The 21,173-nt window shown below is 40.2% G+C and overlaps 4 protein-coding genes across 4 annotated transcripts; 2 read left to right on the forward strand and 2 right to left on the reverse strand.

The window, feature by feature from the left end:
- Positions 1-2,656: 2,656 nt before the first annotated feature.
- Positions 2,657-3,926, reverse strand: LOC113124423 (caspase recruitment domain-containing protein 18-like). The gene is made up of 3 exons (XM_026297252.1): positions 3,838-3,926; positions 3,214-3,448; positions 2,657-2,746 (listed from the first exon to the last, which is right to left on the reverse strand). The coding sequence occupies exons 1-3, from the start codon at positions 3,842-3,844 to the stop codon at positions 2,731-2,733; spliced, it is 258 nt and encodes an 85-aa protein (XP_026153037.1). The 5' UTR covers positions 3,845-3,926; the 3' UTR covers positions 2,657-2,730.
- Positions 3,927-5,807: 1,881 nt separating this feature from the next.
- rabgef1l (RAB guanine nucleotide exchange factor (GEF) 1, like) lies at positions 5,808-11,660 on the forward strand. The gene is made up of 9 exons (XM_026298632.1): positions 5,808-5,941; positions 6,889-7,082; positions 7,222-7,394; positions 7,566-7,744; positions 7,978-8,059; positions 8,210-8,342; positions 8,492-8,583; positions 8,695-8,951; positions 9,260-11,660. The coding sequence occupies exons 2-9, from the start codon at positions 6,910-6,912 to the stop codon at positions 9,689-9,691; spliced, it is 1,521 nt and encodes a 506-aa protein (XP_026154417.1). The 5' UTR covers positions 5,808-5,941; positions 6,889-6,909; the 3' UTR covers positions 9,692-11,660.
- A 2,431-nt stretch (positions 11,661-14,091) lies between these two features.
- Positions 14,092-16,810, forward strand: LOC113125660 (high affinity immunoglobulin gamma Fc receptor I-like). Its single transcript, XM_026299257.1, has 6 exons — positions 14,092-14,165; positions 14,276-14,311; positions 14,495-14,782; positions 14,957-15,229; positions 15,588-15,863; positions 15,999-16,810. The coding sequence occupies exons 1-6, from the start codon at positions 14,141-14,143 to the stop codon at positions 16,391-16,393; spliced, it is 1,293 nt and encodes a 430-aa protein (XP_026155042.1). The 5' UTR covers positions 14,092-14,140; the 3' UTR covers positions 16,394-16,810.
- Positions 16,811-18,185: 1,375 nt separating this feature from the next.
- Positions 18,186-20,758, reverse strand: otol1b (otolin 1b). The gene is made up of 5 exons (XM_026298433.1): positions 20,680-20,758; positions 19,754-20,154; positions 19,550-19,639; positions 19,170-19,232; positions 18,186-19,084 (listed from the first exon to the last, which is right to left on the reverse strand). Exons 2-5 carry the CDS (start codon positions 20,139-20,141, stop codon positions 18,186-18,188), a joined length of 1,440 nt encoding a protein of 479 aa, XP_026154218.1. The 5' UTR covers positions 20,142-20,154; positions 20,680-20,758.
- Between the last annotated feature and the right edge of the window lie 415 nt (positions 20,759-21,173).

The following is a 21,173-nucleotide window of genomic DNA, read 5'->3' on the forward strand; positions in this document are numbered from 1 at the left end:
AGACTGACTGGCTACCCAATGTCCACTGCACTGCTGTTACACATGGGGACCATTCTCAGTGTGGGCCATGTTGTCTTCTCCAAGCAGGACATGACAACAACTTTCACAATAAAAGCCTGCAGTTATTTATAGGAAGATATTATCGTTGTGTAAAAAATAAAAATATTCAAAATAAAGTCCAGATTCTAACATAAGGTCCCACTAGTCTCTGTCAGAACGTTGTCCAAAATAAAAGCCTTTTTATAGCATTCTTTCAAAATAAAAGCCCTTGAAACAGCAATATGACATTAAAATGGACTTGTTTAATTCAGCTTCAGGCACCGACTGATGCCATTTTAACTGTCAGCCATGGTGTCTTCTCCAAGCGGGCCATGTTCAGACTTTCACAATAAAAGTCTACAATTATTTATATGAAAATATTATGGTTTTGTAAAGTATAAGAAATATTCAAAATAAAAGCCCTTTTATAGCATTCTTTCAATATAAAAGCCCTGAAACAGCAACATGACCTTAAAATAGACTTTTGTCATTGGCATACAGCTTTAAGCACCAACTGAGGCCATTTTAAATGTCAGGCATGGTGTCTTCTTCAGGAGGACATGGGTGGACTTCCACAATAAAAGTCTACAGTTATTTACAGGAAGTTACTGCAGTGTTCCAAACATAACAAATATTCAAAATAATTTTCAAAATAAAAATCCTTTTATTTCATGGTTTCAAAATAGAAGCTAGGAAATGCTAATATTTGCTCTTTTCCAACACATTCTTCCTCCCATTCAGCCTTTTTACAAGTGCACATCTGTTTATTTTTTAGTTATACTGCTTTATTGCTTCATTTCTTCCCTTTTTCAGTCTTTCTTTCCTTCTTCTCTTCTTTCTCTAAGAAAACCTTCCTTCAAATATTCCTGGTTTGGCTACCCAGCATTTACCTTCTGTATTTTTCAGCAGTATTTATCAGTTTTTGAACTATACATTCTTTCTGTCTATACAGTCTTTCTGCAATTTCACTTTTTCACTGTTTCATTCTTCCCTTTTTCTTTCTTTAACTATATTTAATTCCTTTAGTTCTTCCTTCTCTTCAATCCTACTACAAAATTTCTTCACTATACTGTCTTCTTTTATATTAGTTTAACACATCTTTCTTTAGCAATTGAAAGCCAGTTTATTTCTACTTCATCATATCATTCTCTTTCCACTCTTTCAGGCAATGTTGAATAGTTTTGTAGCTAACCAAGTTAAGCTTCCAACTCCAGTTTTACATTTCAGCCTTCAGCTTATTCAGCAATGCATTTCAGGCATTTCCAGCATTGTTGGGCAGCTTCATTCAGCTTTCAGCATTCACTGAGGACACACTAAACAACAGCAGCACTTCCCTATATAATATAATCCAGTTCAGCAGCACATACTACATCCTCCAAAGTGACTGTGAAGTTGAAGTGACAACTGAACATTATGTCTTTCATGAGGGGCAGGTTTATAGCAAATTGATCTATGATATTTAAGTAGGCTTAACTGGTTCTCAGTGTTGAATAGACAGTTACTTGTAATAACACCTTTAAGTAATGCACACTGATGACCAAGTTTTATCTTACAGCCTATATTAATGGCAGTGGACTTAGTAGAGCTACAGATGGTGAAACACGTGAGCGGCAGCAAACTGAAACTATAGAGGTCTACGTGTCATATAGGCTGAGAGACAATACTGAATAATCAAAACTTTTCTTTAACTGATGTATCAGCCTGTTTGTGCCTCCTGATCTTCCTCATCGTCTTCATAGACGATGAAGACTTACAGGAACTACATGCTGGCTGATCGTCTCCATGATCCTCCCAGCGCGCACAGGAGTCTGTTTACCCTAAGTCCTGGTAACTTCCAAAGCACATTTAGACTCTTACCTGCCATTGTTCAAATCTCGTATCATTTCGCTTCAGCTTCAACAGGACTGTTTGGACTGAATAAAGAAAAGCGCACAGCTCAATCCAGGACTTTGAGCGCAGGGACTCTGCATGACGTCCACACGATGCGTTTATTTTATTTTATTTTTTTTTTTTTTGTCTTTACGCCGACTAACCGCATTTAGCGCATTTAACAGCCACGCCCGTCATTTATGTTATAGCACATTTCAAATAAGCGAGACTCTAACAGGAATCCCACGTTAGTTAATCCTGAATGAATCATTAACCCGTGGGACTTTGAAAGATCCACGCTCCCCTCTCTGCTAATGATGAATTAACTTTCACTCAACGTAAAAATCACGGAATATATACAAAAACAGAAATATTATGTTTTATAGTGACACCATGAGAAAGAAAAATACATTGTTTTACAAGTTAATAAACACACACTGTTGTTTTTTTATTATGATGTTTAATAAAGTCAGATTACAGAATGATCTTGTTGCAAACAGACTGTCATGCACAGGCCACGGCAAACACGCCAATGATAACAGCAAAGTTAAAACATATTTTGTAACAGTTAAGTTTTCCTTTGCGACATGTATGAATGAATAGAAATGTGTTTGGGAACAAAACCCACCACATTGGTCCTGCAGTAAAACTACATCATTTCCACATCGTGGCCGGTGATGCCAAATCTGAAAGAAACAAAAGCTTTTGAATTTGAACTTGAACTTTTTTTTTTTTTTAAATTGCACCGTAACAGGATGATGAGCATCTTCACTCCTCATTTTGTCTTCATTTCATGTAGGGAGGAGGTTCGGTGACCATTTCTTAATTTCCTTGGGCCCTGTGTGAAAACAACAAAAATAACTGCAGACTGGTGATTGTATATTTGTCCTGTTTTCAAAACAAACAAACAAAACAGACAACTCACATTTCCAGTGTAGCCAAAGTGTGTATTAATGTTTGATAAAAACTACAGTGTCCATCTGTTTCAGGATATTACTGAACCTTTCTTCTTAGGTCTTTTCAGAAGATTTGTTCACAGTAAGAAAAATATCCAGTGACTGCAGGTTCATCATATAAATAACCAGCTTCAGGTTCTCCCTACCTCAGGCACATGCAAACGTTGAAATGGTCTCATTCAAAATAATGTACAGTACCATTCAAAGGTTTGGACACACCTTTACATTCAGTGGTTTTGCTTTATTGATAGAGTGTAATCAACTAAGGTCTCCCCATTCATGTTAATGAGCAAATAGTGACGTTTTAATTTCTAAGTCATTTAGATCGTTCTAACTCATCAGGTCTCACCTGTTCTGCAAGAAATTGGCAAGCTCAGGATTCAAGGGTTGAAGGTGGGAGATCATCCTCTCCATGGCATCATTCCCTCTCCCCGTCACAGTGTCAAAGAGGAGGCCTGCCCTCTGTGCTGTGTTGTTCCCCGCTAGTACTAAGTCTCTCTGCTCAGTATTCAGGAAACCATCGTTTAAAAGGTCGTCCAGGAGCTGATTAATCAGTACATCAGTCATTTCATTCACGAACCGATCTGTCACGCCAACGAAGGAAAAGAAAATTACACAATATCCATTATCCCTCTTATTGTGAGTTCAGTGATGGTGTTGATGAATCGTGCTGTCCTGTGTGTGAAAACCCTTTCTTAAACATTAACCTTAATTGTTTGGTTTGTGGAACAGAAAATCATGTTCAACTTCTTAATTTTAGCCGTAAAATTAAAAAAAAAAATCAACCTGATTTTCAGTCGTCTGGACAGCGATGAAAAGATGTTTACAGATGTGAAAAGTTGAAAATCAGAAAATCCTATAAAATCTGTTTAAAAGTTGAAAGAGGTGGAATGTACCAAAGACTATCAGACTATGTTCAGGAGTCTGTTTACCCTAAGTCCTGGTAACTTCCAAAGCACATTTAGACTCTTACCTGCCATTGTTCAAATCTCGTATCACTTCGCTTCAGCTTCAACAGGACTGTTTGGACTGAATGAAGAAAAGCGCACAGCTCAATCCAGGACTTTGCAGGCAGGGACTGTGCGTCACGTCCACAGGATGCGCTTTTTTAGCTTTACGCCGAGTAACCGACTTTAGTGGACTTAACAGCCCTTTAACACTTAATATACTGTTTTCTTCTGCCAGAGAAAAGAAGTCAGTCAAACCTAATTTTGATTTTGTCTCTAATGATTTAAGCTTTTATCTCTGCTGATAGTTAACCTTCCACAAACACGTCTTACGGTTACATAACAAAACAAATCGAACATTTTGGTTTGATGGTCAAACAGTAACATCACCACTGACCATGATTTCAATAAAAACGATGTCTTTCTTTTTTAGAGAGGATTTTAAACAGAAATTATAGCCAATAATTGTTTAACTACCTGTTACAGAAAATTGCAAGAAAGTAACTGCAGGGGGGAAACAGAGAAAGAGAGAGAAAAGCAAGGGATCAGTGTCAGGAAGGAGGAAAAGGAGTAATGTAATGAATAAGTGTGGATCAGTGGAGTGAACAAAAACTGAAAGGGGGCAGAGACAACTCTGCAGAGACAATGAAAGGAATCATCAGTGGTAGAACAGATTTACTACCACCTGAAGCAGAAAAAGAGCTCGCCAGCTAATGATGTGTTCTCAACGAGGTTTCCCACTCATGAACCCACTGATGTTCAAGTGTTAGCCTTTGACTTCTCAAAGACAAAGAATGTCGGCTTCTGTTGGTCTCAGGTTTTCCTCAAATGAAACTCAAACCTCAGTATTAGGAAACCTGAATCTGTATCTGCTGCAAGGGCAGCTGCAGAATTAAGAAGTAATCAAGAAGTGGTTCAGAAACTATGAGACACTGCTTGATGAGTTGGACATAAAACAACTCCTACATTTGGAACTGAGACCAGACAGGTCTGAAAGACACCTTCTCATCAAGCCATGCAGTCGGGGAAGCTGGGAACCCCTACTTTGTAATAACAGCAGGTAAGGTGGTAGGGGACCACCATCCTGACATCCTTTAATGCAGTGGAAACATATGCAGCACCCATGGTCATTTTCTAGGAGAAAAGAGTCAAAATACAAAATGTGGTGTTTTCAAGATGAGATAGTGAAGACCCCAAATATGAGGAGGACTGGTTCAAGTGTGACATGTGCAATGTCTAGTACCATGAATCCTGTGAGGAAGTGAATGGACTACACAAATTTCACTTGCACGGATTGCTTTATCATATGATCATCATAGTCTACATGACTAAGAGTGTGAGAGGTGGTTGTGGTTTGTTTGAAAAATAAATCATTCCACTGACTCTTTGCATTTTGGTGCTGTGCCCCCAAGGATCCAATATAACCAAGAAAACAGAGTATTCTCTTTGCCAAAAGGTGATTACCACTAATATGTTGATACTGAAATTAGTGTTCTGCCTCAGACTACATCTATATCATCCTTGTGCACATTTTAAGGATGATAAACCCTCCAGTACATACATGTAGTACCATGTATGTGCTTTCTACCACTTTAAGCACCAGTAAAAACTCAGTATAATCAGTAAAATACAGTATTCTTCTTGTCAAAAAGTGATTATATTGTGATGCTGAAAAGAGGTTTCTGTCTCTGATTCTTTTTATGAATGAATGAAAAAAATGAAACGAGGTGAATCTGAGGCAGTAAACTCATTTCAAGCACTATTTTTTTCTCTGGCCTGGTGGCATGCTGACCCTAATTAGGAATAAGCGGGTATAGATAATGGATGGGTGGTTCGGGTGTTGGGGGGATTCAGATGCAGCAGCAGGACCGCTAGATGGCGACAGACCGTGTAACTTCATTTCAAACTCAGCCTCCTAAATCCGAGAACCAGCTCCATCCCAGGAGGGGGCAGTAATGCACCGTTGAGTTGTTCGCAAACGGACATAAAAAGCACCGAAGAAGACGAATCACCTTTCAGACAAAATGGCTGCGGACGAAGCTATCGCTCGGCTAATGTAAACATCCACCGAAAGTAGACTGGAGCTGGAGCGACGATAACCTGCTAGTTTTTGACACTGCGAATGAAAGTGTATGTCGACACAAATTCACAACCTGGGGCAGCTTCATTAACACACACCGCTGGTGTCGATAGTTACCTTGGCTAGCCACGTTAGGTCTGTATTTAGCTAACTGTATTAGCTTGAGCTCGCGTTTTGAGTCATTAGCTGTAACAAACTTTGAGCTGACTCGTCTTCGACACTTTAATCATCGTTCATAAATTGACAACCGAGAGACAAAGCGGCTCTGGAAGTAACTAACTATATTCAGCGTGAACGCTAACGCTGTCCGCGGAGCATTGTGGCTAGCTAAGGTTGATGCTAACATGTAAAAAACTGGAGACAACCTTGTGGTCTCACCGGGAGTAACCTCTGTCCCCGAAAATAAATCCACTCAGAGCCTTGATTAAACTGCTGTAAAGCCACATTAGCTGAGTGCGGCCAACGATGCCTGGTGAGATTTGGACTTGAACTCGGCTGCAAAAGTTGTTAGACAACTTGAATGGCTGATACTCTGCAGGTCAGAGCTCAGCTTTGTGCCTGTGTTGCTGGTTTGTTTTGGTATTTAGTGTGTTAAAGGTCTTGGTGTGGTCTGTTGGTTGGCCCCCTATGACTTTGGACTAGTCAAAAATCACATTTTTGATATCTACAATGTACTCTTGACTAGTCAGGAACTGCAATTTCAGATATCTACAATTGAATTATGACTAGTAATATGCTAGTTTTAGATATCCAGAAAGATATTTATGTTTTCAAATTACAGATATCGCTAATTCAACTTTTGACTAGTCAGAATTCAATTGTAGATATCTTAAAGAGGTTTTCCCATTCAAGTCAATGAGCAATTCTTACTAGTCAAAATGTCATTTCAGATATTTTAAATGACAGTTATGGCTAGTCATAAATAAATTACAGATAACTTTAATGTGAATCCTGTCAACCTATTTTATGTTAAAACGACTTGCATTGGCCCCAGCAGTCCTCCTGACTTGGGTGAAAGATGACGAGCCAGAGGCGTGGGATCCATCTGGACCAATCAGAGCTGCTTTGCAAGAAGGGATGTGGTTTTTATGGCAACACTGCTTGGCAGGGCCTGTGCTCAAAGTGTTGGCGAGAGGAAAACCAGCGAGAAAGGCAAAAGCAGATTCAGGAAGACTGGGCACTTGCTGAGAGGTTTGTCTGTCACTCTCTGCGTCCTGTGTACTATACATCACAGATGGCAACACTGTGTCTTTGACTCTTATATCTCCTCAGTTTGTGGATTTGCTTTTGAAGCTAACTGTTATAGCTCTGCTTTACTTTTCCCTTTTAGGTTGCAGAGAGAGGAAGAGGAAGCATATGCAAGCCGGCATCAGAGGGCCCAACCACAGCCTACCATCACACCCTTCAGCAAGTTTGAAGAAAGAAAAACTAAGGAAAAGTCCAGCAAAGTCAACACAGTCACTAAGTTTTTTATTCCCTCCACAAAAACACCACCAAAAAAAGGTACATAGTTTTTTTATCAAGTTCCTGGGAGAATTGATAGTTATTAAATGTCTTTGCTTAAAAAGACAGATTAAAATAAGCTAGTAGACTGTAAACTAGCACCACTGCTACATGTGGCAAAGGCATATTTGGTGAAATGTCTGTAGATTTGATTAAAATAACATCCCACAGATGGTGCTCCTTTTGACGCACAGTCCAGCCCAAGCCCCAGCTCCTCTGCAAGTCGGCATTCCTCTTTGGAAAGTGACCATGCAACACGAGAGTTCATTGATTTTCTCAAACCCCTGAAGTCTGGCAGGGAGATCTTCAAACAGTGCCGGGCCTTTACTGAGAGCATGGTCTATAAGCGGGTAAGCTCACTATGTTTTGTTTGAGCTTGTCGGAACCACTTATTAATTCTCATTTATGTATAGTTGTTCCAAGTCCAAAACGCGAGCAAACCAGTGGCTCTTGTGGTGTCTTATTGATTTCTTTGCATGACATTAAACATTTATTCACCATATGGTAAAACCGAATTGTTCTCTGTGAGATCCTGACTATCACATACTTCAGTGATGATTGTCAACTTCCATTCTTTGTATAGGATCTGGGTGCTGATGAGCTGTCAGAGTGTGTGCAGGACTTCTACCAGAATCTCTCAGAACGCCTCCATGCACAGTTCAAAGGTACTGGTTAACTCTCTCTTTTTTTAAACGTTGTTACTATTTAAACACTTTTTCACAGCTGATACTTTTCCAGCTACCAACAGTGTGAACATTATGAAGTAATGTATTTAGCCTTGTATATCCTTGTACTTTGTGCTTCTGTTTTAAAAGGTTCATCTGAACATGTGGAGAGCATTATGGATGAAGTAGAGAAGTACATGATGACTCGTCTCTACAAGGAAGTCTTCTGTCCTGAGACCACAGATGATGAGAAGAAAGACTTGGCCATTCAGAAGAGAATCAGGTTAGCGTGGAGGAAGTGGTGGTAACGCTCACATCTGCTGTGCTTGTAGCCACTGCATTCCCTCTGAGCACAATAAAAGCACAATTTCAGATAGATCAACTTCATCTTGTAGAAACGTAGATTGAAATCATTCTTGCGCTCCATTACAGAGCCTTGCACTGGGTCACCATTGAGATGCTCTGTGTTCCTGTAGATGAGGAGATCCCTGAGGTTTCTGACAGTGTGGTCAAAGCCATCACTGGTAGGTCTCTTAAGGTTTCATTTTCTTGAAGACTAGGATACAGCATCACCTCATGATCCAGTTATGTCTTCAGCTATACAGGATTTTACTCATATATTCACACCATTCCAGATGTGATTGAAATGGATTCAAAGCGCGTACCCAAGGACAAGCTGGCGTGCGTCACCCGCTGCAGCAAGCACATCTTCAACGCCATCAAAGTGAGCAAGAAGGAGGCTGCATCCGCAGACGACTTCCTCCCCACTCTCATCTACATTGTGCTGAAAGCAAACCCTCCACGGCTGCAGTCCAACATCCAGTACATCACCCGTTTCTGCAACCCCAGCAGACTCATGACTGGAGAAGATGGTTACTACTTCACTAATCTGGTGAGAAGATGAGTACATGTTTTTCAAAGAGGTTGAGGGTGCTAGTGTTATACTGGCTGTTGTTTTTAATAATTTATAGTATGAGTAGGGGCAAGCTAAATAACAGAAACTCTTATCTGTATAATCCAGCACAGCTCAACACAGAGAACTAGAGGGTTTGTAAACTCTGCAGCCATGCAGTAAAGTAAAAATATTCATATTCCACCTGTAGTAGACAAGTGATGAGTTAAACCTCAGAAACCTTTAAATAAGTCTCATCACAGACTGATGACCTTCTTTTAACAACCCTCCACATCCCCTCTCCACAGTGCTGTGCAGTGGCCTTCATTGAGAAGCTGGATGGTCAGTCTCTGAACATGAGCACCGAGGAATTTGAGCTCTACATGTCAGGCCAGGGGTCCCCCCACTGGCCACAGGCAACTGGAGTTCCCTCCTGCTCCACAGGCAGCACAGCTCTCAGTCAAGTCCACAAACGGCTGGACCTGCTAACGGGTCTGGGGGAAAGGCAGGAGCGCGTCTTGGAGAAGGCTCGCCAGCTGGAGAGCGACCTCATCGACTGGACGGACGAAGTGGAGCAGAAGGTTCAGAGTGCTCTGGAGAGCTGTCCACTAGAGACACAGAACCCCACTGCAGCCACAGCCAGTGGGACAGCATCTGCAGCATCATCAGCGATCGACTCTGATAATGTGGAGAATGAGCTCCTGCCACCACCGCTGCAACCACAAGTGTTTGCGGGGTGATGTCAAGAGTTTTATTTTAAAAACATAATCTAGAGGCTTTACTCAACTGTTGACTTTTTCCCTACTGTTAAACCTTCCTGTTTGTATGCACATCAACTGTCTGATACAAATCCTGTTTCACTCCAGCCATTTTTATTCAATCCATCCACTGTCCTCAAGACCCTGAAAAACACAGAACAGTAATAGAAGTATTAATTTAAAGAAATAGTTTGGCACTTTGCAAGGCACATTTTGCTTTCTTGCAGAACCTTGAATGAGAAGCAGTATCACTTTGTACAATCAGTGCAAAGCTGCAGTCCGGTTAGTTTTAGTCAGTTAGTTTAGCTTTGCATAAAGACTGGGAACAGAGGAAAACAACTAGCCTGTCTTTGTGCAAAAGTAAATCCACCTACCAACCTACCATTTTTTTTTTTGTCTTTTGCTTTGCACAAAGAGAGGGGTATTAGTTGACACTGGTATTATTTCAGTCAACAAGAAGTCCCAGAGGTCAAATACACTCCCAGAATTTTGTCCTGGTTGCAAAGTCAAAGGTCCAGTGCAACATCTGTGGCAAAGCCCTGATGTTCTGTCTGTATTACAGTTTCCAAATACGTAAACCTGCACTGGCATCCTTGACCCACGCTGCTGGAACATATCATCCACTCCCAGTGTCCCCTGACTGCAGCTTCCTTCATTCAGGGTCTGCAACTCTTCAGAAATTTTGAGTCTACTTATGAATAATATGATTTCTTCTGGTGTATTTGGAGAAGTGGAGGCACAAACTGCTTTGTGGAGCTGTACTGCCCAAGTAACATGTAAAAATGGTTTTGGGGAAGGAAGTGGTAAAATCTGAACGATTCATAACTTAAATTCCCCTCACTAAAATAACCCTTCAGCTCATGCTTGTGATTTCTTCCTGTATTGGCTGCGTCTTGTGGGGAAAAAGAGTCTTGTGTTGTGGTTGTGCATGTGAGGAAAGTGTGTGTGGGAGTGTATGCTGCATGGACATGTTCTGTAAATATCGGTACACCACAAAGTCCTCCAGTTGTGTGTGTGTGTGTGTGTGTTGATATTGTAGTCTCGTTTTAATGCCAGACCTCTCAATCCAGTCATAAGCTGGATGTACAGAAGTGATTTTATTTTTCTATAGAGTGGCAGGTGTCTTCTTGATGCTATAGGAGACATTGATCCTGTAATATTTACAGTAGTACTCCATAAAGAAAATAGCTTGAAAACATGTTACATGAATTGCGGTGATTGAATAGTAGCATTTTCATTCATTAACTTCTCAAGATTGTGTCAAAAGCATGTTCCTTCAAAATAAAAGGCAGATTATTGTTGTGCTCTGTCTGAGCTGTTGGATGAACTCAGTAACAAGATAAAGATGAGGTTGTTTCCCCTACACAGCAGATATAATAATCCCTGCTACATTCATTAGAAAAATGAATGTAACATTGAGTTAAATTTATTGTGAAGCACTTTTCTTCAATTTGATTTTAAAGCTCTTAACTCAGAAACCCATTTAATGAAGGAACTGGTTGCTCTGATAGGTGAAAACAATGTTGTGGACTGTTACACTGACGTATTTCAGCCTTGTCTTTGTGTCCTGAAACGTCTAGGAGAGTTGTACTGTATGTGTGAAGAATGTCTCCTTTGCCCCTGAGCTAAGAGTTTCCTACATTGCTAGATTTCATTAATTCATATTTAAAAGAGGTTAGTCGATGTGCTATTACTATTTCAGTTTGAGAAAAAAGTTTTTAATGCAAACAACTGCTTGAATAACTTCATATTGCACTGTATGCAGAAGCCATTTGTCAGGTATTTTAAAAAGTTGAAAACATCATCTTTCTGACCTCATAGATTTGTTATTGCGTCACATGGGAGAGCATAACTCAATACTGTCTTTTATTTAAATGTAACTTATTGAGGCAGTGTTGGTATATTTACATCTATGGGTGTGTGATGATGATTAATAAAAATTGAAAATGCCCATGTTGTTCCTGTTCGTGTTTCACATGACTGTCTTGGTTTTGCAAGCTCAGATTAAATAAACTATATTTATACATTTCTGCATCATAGTGCAGATATGAAAAGGAGAACAATGAAAGTTTGTATTGCTATCAGTAGTTTAATAAATGGAATTCATTAACCTTTTTATCCAGTAGACTCTTGAAGAGTAACAAAAAATGTAATCCCATTTGTTTTGTAGTTAAATAAAGCATTGACATAGACTGTAAAAATTACATGAGGGGAAATTCAGTTGTTACTGGAACACAGAAGCACAACCTAATAAGGAGAGAAACAGATAAAGAAGTATTTACAGCAGTTATGTTTGTACAAATATATATATGAAAAAAGGTGTACTGTAGTGTGAGGTAATACAACTCCAAAAGTCTTATGGTAGTATTGTGACTTTTTAAGCATCACAATACTATTATAATATTGGCATTGCATGGAATATACAGAAGATTCATGTAAGTGAATGTTGTTATAAATATACCAATGTTAAATACTGTTAAATAAATACAAACTGGTGAAATTTCTTCAGGTGATTATTTGTTATATGGTAAATCCCATCTCACCTGTAAATCTGTAAATTGTAGTATTTTCTATTAAATTTCGCAATTTTCTCTCACTGGGTGTAGCATTTCTACTGAAATTCAGTGCTACTTTTAGTTCCCCTTTGGTTTCCGCCTATTATGAAAGTTTCCAGGATTGAGATATATACAACCCCAGCTCCAAAACAGTTGGGACACTGAAATCTACATAAAATCAGAATGCAATGATTTGCAAATCTTGTAAGCCCCTATTTTATTCACAAGAGAAAATAGAAAATACCAAATGTTTAAACAGAAAAAAATAAGGTCAATTCTTAATTTTAAATTGATGGCAGCAACACCTCTCAAAAAAGTTGGGACAGTCCCATGTTTACCACAGTATAGCATCCCCTCTTCTTTTAACAAGCCCGGCTCATCTTTTCTGATATGGGCTGCTGCCATGAATTTCAAAATTACCAAATTTCTTTCTTAAAACGATACATTTTCTCAGTTTAAACATTTGACATGGTTTCTATGGTCTATTGTTTCTATTTCTTTATGAGATTTGCAAATCTTTGCATCCTATAGATTTTACACAACATTTTTGGTATAATAATAATAATAATAATACATTTTATTTCATGGCGCCTTTCAAACTCTCAAGGTCACCTTACAGAGAGAAAAAGGAAGCATACAGCATGAAATACATAGAGTGCATTAAAACAACAATAAAATCAACAATGCATTAACAGAGGGCCAGAAAGTAAAGGCAAAAGTGCGGAGCATCCAGGAGGTGGGCGATGCACAGCAAAAGCAAATTGAAACACAGAAACCCAGATGACAGAACAACAAATATGAAACAATATGAGACAATATGAAATAGGCAGAGGGTGGTAGAACATCACGGGCTGCTTTGAGAAGTTAAGACAGTTAGGTGGAAAACGCTATACGGAACAGATACGTTTTGAGTGATGATTTAAAAGTTGATAAGTCCGGAGACGACCGGATGCGATGAGGGAGAATGTTCCAAAGGCGGGGCGCAGTGTGGCTGAAGGATCTAGCGCCCATGGTGGCCAGGCGCACTGTAGGGGTGCAGAGGAGAGTGGAACTGGAGGAACGGAGAGTACGAGGCGGAGAATAGATGTGAAGTAGATCAGTGATGTATGGTGGGGCAATAGAGTGGAGGGCTTTGTAGGTGAGAAGGAGGATTTTATAGTTTATACGGAAGGACACAGGGAGCCAGTGAAGTTGTTTAAGGACAGGGGTAATATGATGTGAGAATGGAGTTCTGGTGATGATTCGGGCAGCAGAGTTCTGGACAAGTTGAAGTTTATGAAGTGATTTGAGAGGTAGACCAGTGAGGAGTGAGTTACAGTAATCCAAACGAGAGGTGACAAAGGCATTAACGAGTATGGCCGTGCTATCGATGGTGAGTGAAGAACGGATGCGGTTTATGTTACGGAGATGGGAGTAGGCTGACCGGGTAGTGGTATTGATATGCTGAGTGAAGGAGAGAGTACCGTCTAGGATGGGGGGGGTTGTAGTTCAAGTGGTGTTATGGAAATTAAGATGAAATGAAACAGTATAATTTGTAAACAATTAAAAAGAATGATGCTTGTCACATCCATATTATTGTTCTAGAACATAATTGTAAATATGCACATACATTGACTTTAACAAAGGATGGTGGTCCTTAATTTGTTATTCTTATATGTTTGTTCTTGGTCGTTCTGTTGTCAATGATAAAGGTAATGAACTTCCATAGAGCCATGAGCTCAGTTTTCAGTGAAACTGAAAGGGTAGGACAGCATTTTTGGAAAAGGGGGATCTCCTGTGTGATGTGTTAAAACTCACAAAAGTGATTTTCACTTCCTTCTTCTTTAGGAATAAATGAGTCGTTCTCAGTCTGTTTCTCGCAAACAGAGCAATCACAATGGACAGGCTAATTTCCCTCCTTGGTGAGTTTTCTTCAGTTCATTGGCAGCATATCGCAAATGAAACATTTTCTTTGATAAAATCTCTTATTATTTGTAGGTTTATTCTCATTTATTAATTTTTTTATTTTCAGTTTTGTCAACACTACCACCGGTTGTAGTGCCTCGAGGTACGTATCTAATTTATTTCTAGATATAGAATAACATAAGATAAACATAATGTTAATACTTTAAGCATATTATATATGCTATATCAGTAGAATTGTTTCAAAGCATTCATAATGGAAACAAAAGGTTTACACTGTATGTGTTGTTTGTCCCAATCAAACCCATACATGTGTTTGTCTCTATAGTTTTCGCTGAGACCTCATTCAAAGCTGCAGTGGAGATCGTGGAGGGTGATTCAAGGATCTTCTCTGGGGAGACAGTTCGGCTGAGATGCAGAATCCCAGATAATTGGTCTGCCTCGACCTATCTGTGGTTCCTGGGATCGGAGCAGTTAGGACAGTCCGGGCAGCACTTGATTCTGTGGAACACCAGGGTTAAAGATAGTGGGAAATTTTATTGCCAGGGAGCGAGATCCACAGTGGTGGGAGACATAAGAACAAAGCGAAGTCTGCCTGTGCAGATCGACGTGGATGGTAAGGTCTTTTTTATCACTACCATTAGAAATCTTGATTTGGCATATCTCTTTTATTGGTGCCATGTAGGTTTGCTTTCAGAAAATGACACAGTTTTATTTTGCACATTTCACCTTGCACGTTGCTATTGGCTTGCTTTAACTGAAGTAACATTCCACTGTAATCTCTGCTCAGGTGGGTGGGCTATCCTAAAAGTGTCACCGAGTCCCGGCCTCGTTGGAAACACACTGACGCTCACCTGTCGCGTCCGAGGGAACACCCCACTTCACGAAGTGATTCTTTACAAAGACGGTGTTGAAGTTATGAGACAAAATGGGCTCAACCCACACTTCTCCGTGACCAACCTGACCCAGGAGCACGAAGGAATGTATTCCTGTCGGGCTTCCTGGGATGTACGCAGGCGTACACACTCTGTAATTTCATCTGCCACTCCAGTGCAGGTCTTAGGTGAGTTTATACACAGATGCACATGCTGAGTTTGATTGTGGTTGCAGCTCATATGTTAGAAGAATAGTTAAACATTTTGGGAAATGTACCAGGTTAGTTCTTTCCCCTGTTCCCAGTCTTTGAGTTCAGCTAGTCTAACATGCAGCTGGCTGTAGTGCACATATAGGAGAATAGTATAGACTTTCTTATCTCACTCTCAGCAAAAAAATGTTTCAACATGTTTTTCAAAATGTAGAATTCAGTATTCTCAGCCAAATTACTTAGAATTATTCCGTTTTTTTGTTTTTTTAAAGGAATCCCAGTGTTTGTAATGAGTTAGAGAGTGAGTAATGTTTTTTCTTCTTTTGACTTTTACTAGAGGTGCTGACACAGCCAATTTTGGAGATTTTTACCAGTGAAGAGCTGACCAAAGGACAAAAGATGAAGCTCATCTGCCACCTCCAGTACAATGCCCCTGCTCCTGCCCCTCCAGTAGAGTATTATTTCTACAGGAATAGAATCAGACTGGGAACAGCAACCTCTGTAAACTATGATCTGGTCAGCTGGAAACCAGGCCAGTACAGCTGCAAGGCCAGGGTGCCTAAGTTGGGTCTCTTGAGGTGGAGTGAGCCCAAAAGCTTTGAACAAGAGACAGGTACTTTGTAGTAAATGTAACCTGTGCGTCCTTGACTGATATTTTAAAACCTAATCCTCTAACTTTAAGTGTCAAAAATGTGAAATATTGTGCAGCAGTTGCACAACTTCTGAGGTCACCTTGTTTTTGACCCAGTAGGATCACGGGTGATGATGGCTCCACCTCTTCATCCTAGAGACCCAGTTACTTCAGTGTCATCCCCAGAGCTCTCCTTGCCTCCTGTAGCTGACCCAACAGCGGTCTTGCTCACCCCTCGCAAATCCATTGCATCTCCTACTTTTGCTCTGCCTGTTGAAGTTAGCACAAGGTACCCAGATCTTTCACTGATGCCTTCACAGCCAGCACCAAGTACTCTGCTATCTACCGCCCAGAGTCCCAAACAAACCGTTACCCCAATACAGACTGACTTATTGCAGAAATCTGACAATATGTCTGGAGATTCTGATAACATGGAGTCTGATGACATGGAGTCTGATGACATGGAGTCTGATGACATGTCCAGTAACTCTCCACATACTGTCCTGCATTAACAAGTTATGATACATTACGTTATTATGATACGTTCCCTGCAGAAATGAATCTTCCTATATCCAATAATAATGTGTGACTTTTACAGCATCTCTAGCTGTTTGACATTAATCATGCTGGACTACTGTACTACTTTTGCACTAATTCTTATATGATTTATATGAATTTTAATTTTATAAATTAGCACTACCAGTGTCAACTTTATGATCCACTCTGCAGAACGCTAACTGGAGAAGTATATTGAAAAACTAATGCCATATTGGTTAAAGCAAATAAAGCATGCAATTTTATTGTCATTGAGTGCACTCTTTATACAATCCTACTGCAACCCTGCTTACACATTAATAATGTATAATAACAGGACTAGCTATTATTCCATTGATATCCATTGCATTTGGTATATTCAGTTATAATAATAATAATAAGAAGAAGTTATAGGACACAGTGACACTTTTTTTGGGGGGGGGTGTCAAACAAGTGAGAAGAGGTGACATGATGTCACCTCTTCTCACTGAGGGCATAACTGGAAAGTTAAAAAAGTTCAGAATGACTTTGAAAGGGGTAAAGGTTGAAAATGTTGTGCAGAAATAGGGTTTAAAATTGAATAAAATTATAAATTAAAACCACCTGCGTACTATCTTGTTTACTGCAGATATTTTTATTAACATTTCAGTCTACAAGTATATCACAGTGGTTTCATAAATGTTCACTAATGCTGTGTAAATTTTCAAATTATCATAATAAACTGAAATCTTTTTTTTTTTTGTCAGAGCACAGAGCACTGGTGGATTTTCTTCTCTTTTTGTCATTTTTATACCTATTTGTGATGAATATTTGCAATTTAGCCCTGTTCCTTTTTTACTAATTATTTCCAGTGGTGGAAAGTAAAGTACATTTACTAGTAAATACTCAATTGACACATTTTCTACTACTTCATACTTTTAAAGTACTACTTTTCAGGGGGAAATTCACTTGTACTTTTACCCCACTACATGTATTTCATAACTTTTGTTACTAGTTACTTTTATAAAACAGATATACATAAAACATGCAGTATGATCATATAGCACTACTTGACTTCCTACTTGATTGTCAGTAGGAAATTCAAAAGCTACCCAGCTGTATGTACAGTAACTCAAATTAAAAGGAATATATTTTAGTTAACCTTAGTTTCACCTTTACCAGCTGCAACATGAAGTGATGATATTAATGCATCAATAAATAAAAAGTACCTTAATGTGAAATGCCCTGTTGAGTTTATATATCAAATATATTTGGCTGCTACTATTTTTGTACTTTATTAAAGGCAGATTTTTAGTTGTAACAGAGTATTACACCGTGGTATTTATACTTTTACTTGAGTAAAGGATCTCAGTACTTCTCTCACCACACATTTGTTCTAAACCTTTTATAGCATGATTTTTTTTTTTTATGTAATCTTAATGTCTGGATGTGTTTGCTCAGAAACTGACATAATTTTTGTGAACTGGTTAATTTACTTAACCTCTATGTACATATAAACAAAATATACCAGCAGTAAACCACAGTATGATGGATTTTTCTTTTTTTATAATGGGTAAAACAGGAAAATACTAGCAAGGTGATAATGCAATAAATGTGATCTTGATATTGCCCATCTTCAAACATTCAGATTAAAGTACAGCACAGCTTCCGAGCAGTTTAGAAAGTAGTGAATTTTGCAGCAGTTTTGCAGCATCTCCAGTGTTTGGCCTTTTCTCAGATATGGTCAAGCAGTAAAAGCAAAGGAGAGAATGTCAGTAGCATTACTAAGTATTAGACCTTGTCTGAATAAAGCAGAAACCCAGAGAAGATGCTGTCGTCCTCACTGCTGGCATACACCCCATTCCAGTCTCTGAGCGTCTCCATCCACACCTGATCACCCTCTGCCAGCTGCAGCACCACAAGAGTGGATGCCTGGTCGATGTCTTGACCATACAGAGAGTCCCGTGTCCTTACCCGCCGTGACCCATTGACTACCAGTGTGGCACGCAGTGGCTGGTTACGTACAGTGATGTGAAAGGAGAAGACATAAACGCCGGCGTGGACACATGTAAAGCTGTTGGAAGTGACGTTGAAGTGGTTCTCTTCGTTGTAAAAGACTTTGTCAAAGCGGATTGGGAAGCCAGAGGGAGGGAAGGACTTTTTTGGAGAGATGCCTACACTGAAGGCCGAACGTTTCTGGGGAACCCCCGATCCCTTAGCTCCCTTGAATCCCCGAATGCCCCGTTCACCTCTCATCCCAGGGTAACCTCTGTCCCCCTTTGGCCCAGGCAGTCCTCTTATGCCTTGTGGTCCCTGAGGTCCTCCCACCCCTGGTTGTCCTGGTGGGCCAAGAGGTCCTGGGTCCCCTCGGACACCTACATGACCTGGGGAACCATGCTTGCCATTCATGCCTGGAATGCCCATCCCTCCTGGAATGCCAGGAGGCCCAGGATCCCCTCGCTCACCTTTTTGCCCTCTCTCCCCAAATATACCACACTCACCCTTATCTCCCTTGTCTCCTTTAGGACCTGGCTCAAATCCCAGTCCTGGGGGTCCAGCTGGACCCTCTTTTCCTGGTTCCCCCTTCTCACCAGCAGTTCCGTTCATGCCAGGTTCACCTTTCTCCCCACCGTGACCTTTGACACCTGGTAGCCCAGTTTCACCTTTCTCACCTTTTGAACCAACGTCACCTGCAAATAAAAATAAACTGTGTCAGAACTATTGAAGTCAAGAAACAATCTAAAAGAGTGCAACAATAGCCTAGCATGTCTGCACCTTTCTGCCCTGGCTTCCCCGGTACTCCTGGTGGTCCAGCTGTCCCACTGTTACCTCTGTCACCTTTGTCTCCTAAGAAATTGACACAGAGAAGCTAATATTCAATTCATATTATCAAAAACAAAATTATTTCATTTCTATCTAGTATCACTTGGGAAAGAAGACGATAATATAACAGACATACGACGGACGATTTTTACCCAAACATACTTTTATGAGTAGTGAAGTACTTATTACTTGTCATTGATCGAAACTTGATTTTGTCACATTTGTATTTATATAATTATATAATTATGGATAATGCATCTTTACAATATTTGATTGTAACATCATTTGTCATAAGCAAATTAAAATTATGTAATCAAGTGCATTGTACCCACCTTTGTCTCCTTTGAACCCCATAGGACCACTCACACCCGGTGGTCCCGGTAAACCAGCAGCTCCTGCGGGGCCTCTTTCACCCAGTGGCCCTAGATAAGCCAATATACGTGAAGCTCAAAAAGCTCAAAATAACTAATAAAAAGCAAATACATTAATTAGAGTAACTACTCTTTCAATATTGCCTTTACCAGTGCTTCTTATACCTGTCAAGCCTATGTCTCCTTTTGGCCCCCTGGGGCCTCTCTCAGGTGGACAACACTCACAGAAGTTGAAGTAGCATTCATTGTAATCTAGTGTGTAGTTCTCAGGGCCAACGCCAGGGGGCTCAGTGCTTTCAGTGTAGTACTGAGGAAAGACGTGGCTCGGGTAGGTGGTCCGCTCTGTGGCGGGCAGCGGATGGGGCTCCACAGGATTTGTGCTTGCCGCTGTCTTGGGCATGCTGGTGGTCACAGGGCTGTGCACAGTGATCTGCGGGATGGGCTTTTTGGTGTACTGGTACTTTGGCTTCTGTGTAGTCTTAGCTTCAGCACAGGACACCACAGTGAATGTAACTACAACGACAGCAGTGAGGGTCCAGAAGAGAATCTTCATGGCTGACTGGGATCTGAGAACATATAAGTTTACAGTTTCTTCCCCTGCTCTGCATTCATTTCATTTTCCATGTGCTTTATGTTAAAAGAAAAGAGGTTATAAAAAATAGAATATGGTGATTTGTAATTAATCATATCACACAGTACAGATGACTAATGATAGCTCTGCTACTACCACTTCTATCATTTTCTGTCATTTGACATTTCACATGTCAACATTTGATGTTTTCTTCATTTTTCTATTTTCACTTAGATCTTTTCTACGTTGCCAACTATTGGTTGGGGTGACATTCTTTCCAGTGACCCAATAAATCTGCAGCCTGTCCTTCTATCAAAGCTGATTTCTTAAGTCACTTTCTGGTCTTTGGTATTTGTGACTAAACTCAGAAGCTCAAGTCTTTAACTAGAATGAAAACCAGCAGCCATTTATCACAATATCACACAGCTGAAGCCAACAATCTGTACACCAATTCGACCAATGGTTTTAGTAGTCACCTTTAACTTTTCTCAGAATATGTATTCAAGTTGATAAGACTCACCCAGTTATGCATAAGTAGTACAATCATTTATCCTCTGTAGTGGCGTCTTGGAGGCAGCACCAGGAGCTCCAGGTCTGTCTGATATCTCTTCCAGGCTTGGGTGAAAGAACATCCCCACCAATGAGGGTTTTTGCTGGAAGCAGAGAGGGAGGGCTGAAATCCAACTATAGCAGGCTGGAGTTGACCCAAGGAGAACCACTGTGCTGTAGCCCATTTTCTGTACCCCCGTTGTGTAGAAAGGTGCTTTTGTGACACGGGATACAGCACCCAACAGGAGCACTCCCTCGCTGGAAGCTAGGTGAGGAGCATAGGCCGCGGGGCAATGGGTCATCCGATATGGGAGCCATTCCTCCAACTTTACTACTACCAAGGCTCTTACTGTGGGACAAAGCCAAGCAAAGAGGGTTTTGTGACATGGGCCAGTGCACTACAACAGCCTTTTTTTTTTTTAAGCATAGGTTTGGATAGCGCTTTGCAAACCATTTTTATTTTAA

This window comes from Mastacembelus armatus, chromosome 13 (assembly GCF_900324485.2).
Source record: "Mastacembelus armatus chromosome 13, fMasArm1.2, whole genome shotgun sequence".
Classification (NCBI taxonomy): Eukaryota; Metazoa; Chordata; class Actinopteri; order Synbranchiformes; family Mastacembelidae; genus Mastacembelus; species Mastacembelus armatus.

What these genes read in the sequence shown, in the direction of transcription:
- otol1b (XM_026298433.1), bottom strand. Translation starts at nt 20,141, where the DNA reads ATGAAGATTCTCTTCTGGACCCTCACTGCTGTCGTTGTAGTTACATTC. An exon ending in AGGAGACATAGGCTTGACAG is followed by an intron (nt 19,640 to 19,753) that starts GTATAAGAAGCA and finishes TGGCTTATCTAG; the next exon opens with GGCCACTGGGTGAAAGAGGC. An exon ending in GGGGAAGCCAGGGCAGAAAG is followed by an intron (nt 19,085 to 19,169) that starts GTGCAGACATGC and finishes TTTTATTTGCAG; the next exon opens with GTGACGTTGGTTCAAAAGGT.
- LOC113125660 (XM_026299257.1), top strand. Translation starts at nt 14,141, where the DNA reads ATGGACAGGCTAATTTCCCTCCTTG. An exon ending in CAGGCTAATTTCCCTCCTTG is followed by an intron (nt 14,166 to 14,275) that starts GTGAGTTTTCTT and finishes TTTTATTTTCAG; the next exon opens with TTTTGTCAACACTACCACCG. An exon ending in ACCGGTTGTAGTGCCTCGAG is followed by an intron (nt 14,312 to 14,494) that starts GTACGTATCTAA and finishes TTGTCTCTATAG; the next exon opens with TTTTCGCTGAGACCTCATTC.
- rabgef1l (XM_026298632.1), top strand. Translation starts at nt 6,910, where the DNA reads ATGACGAGCCAGAGGCGTGGGATCCATCTGGACCAATCAGAGCTGCTT. An exon ending in AGAGCATGGTCTATAAGCGG is followed by an intron (nt 7,745 to 7,977) that starts GTAAGCTCACTA and finishes TTCTTTGTATAG; the next exon opens with GATCTGGGTGCTGATGAGCT. An exon ending in GCCATTCAGAAGAGAATCAG is followed by an intron (nt 8,343 to 8,491) that starts GTTAGCGTGGAG and finishes GCTCCATTACAG; the next exon opens with AGCCTTGCACTGGGTCACCA.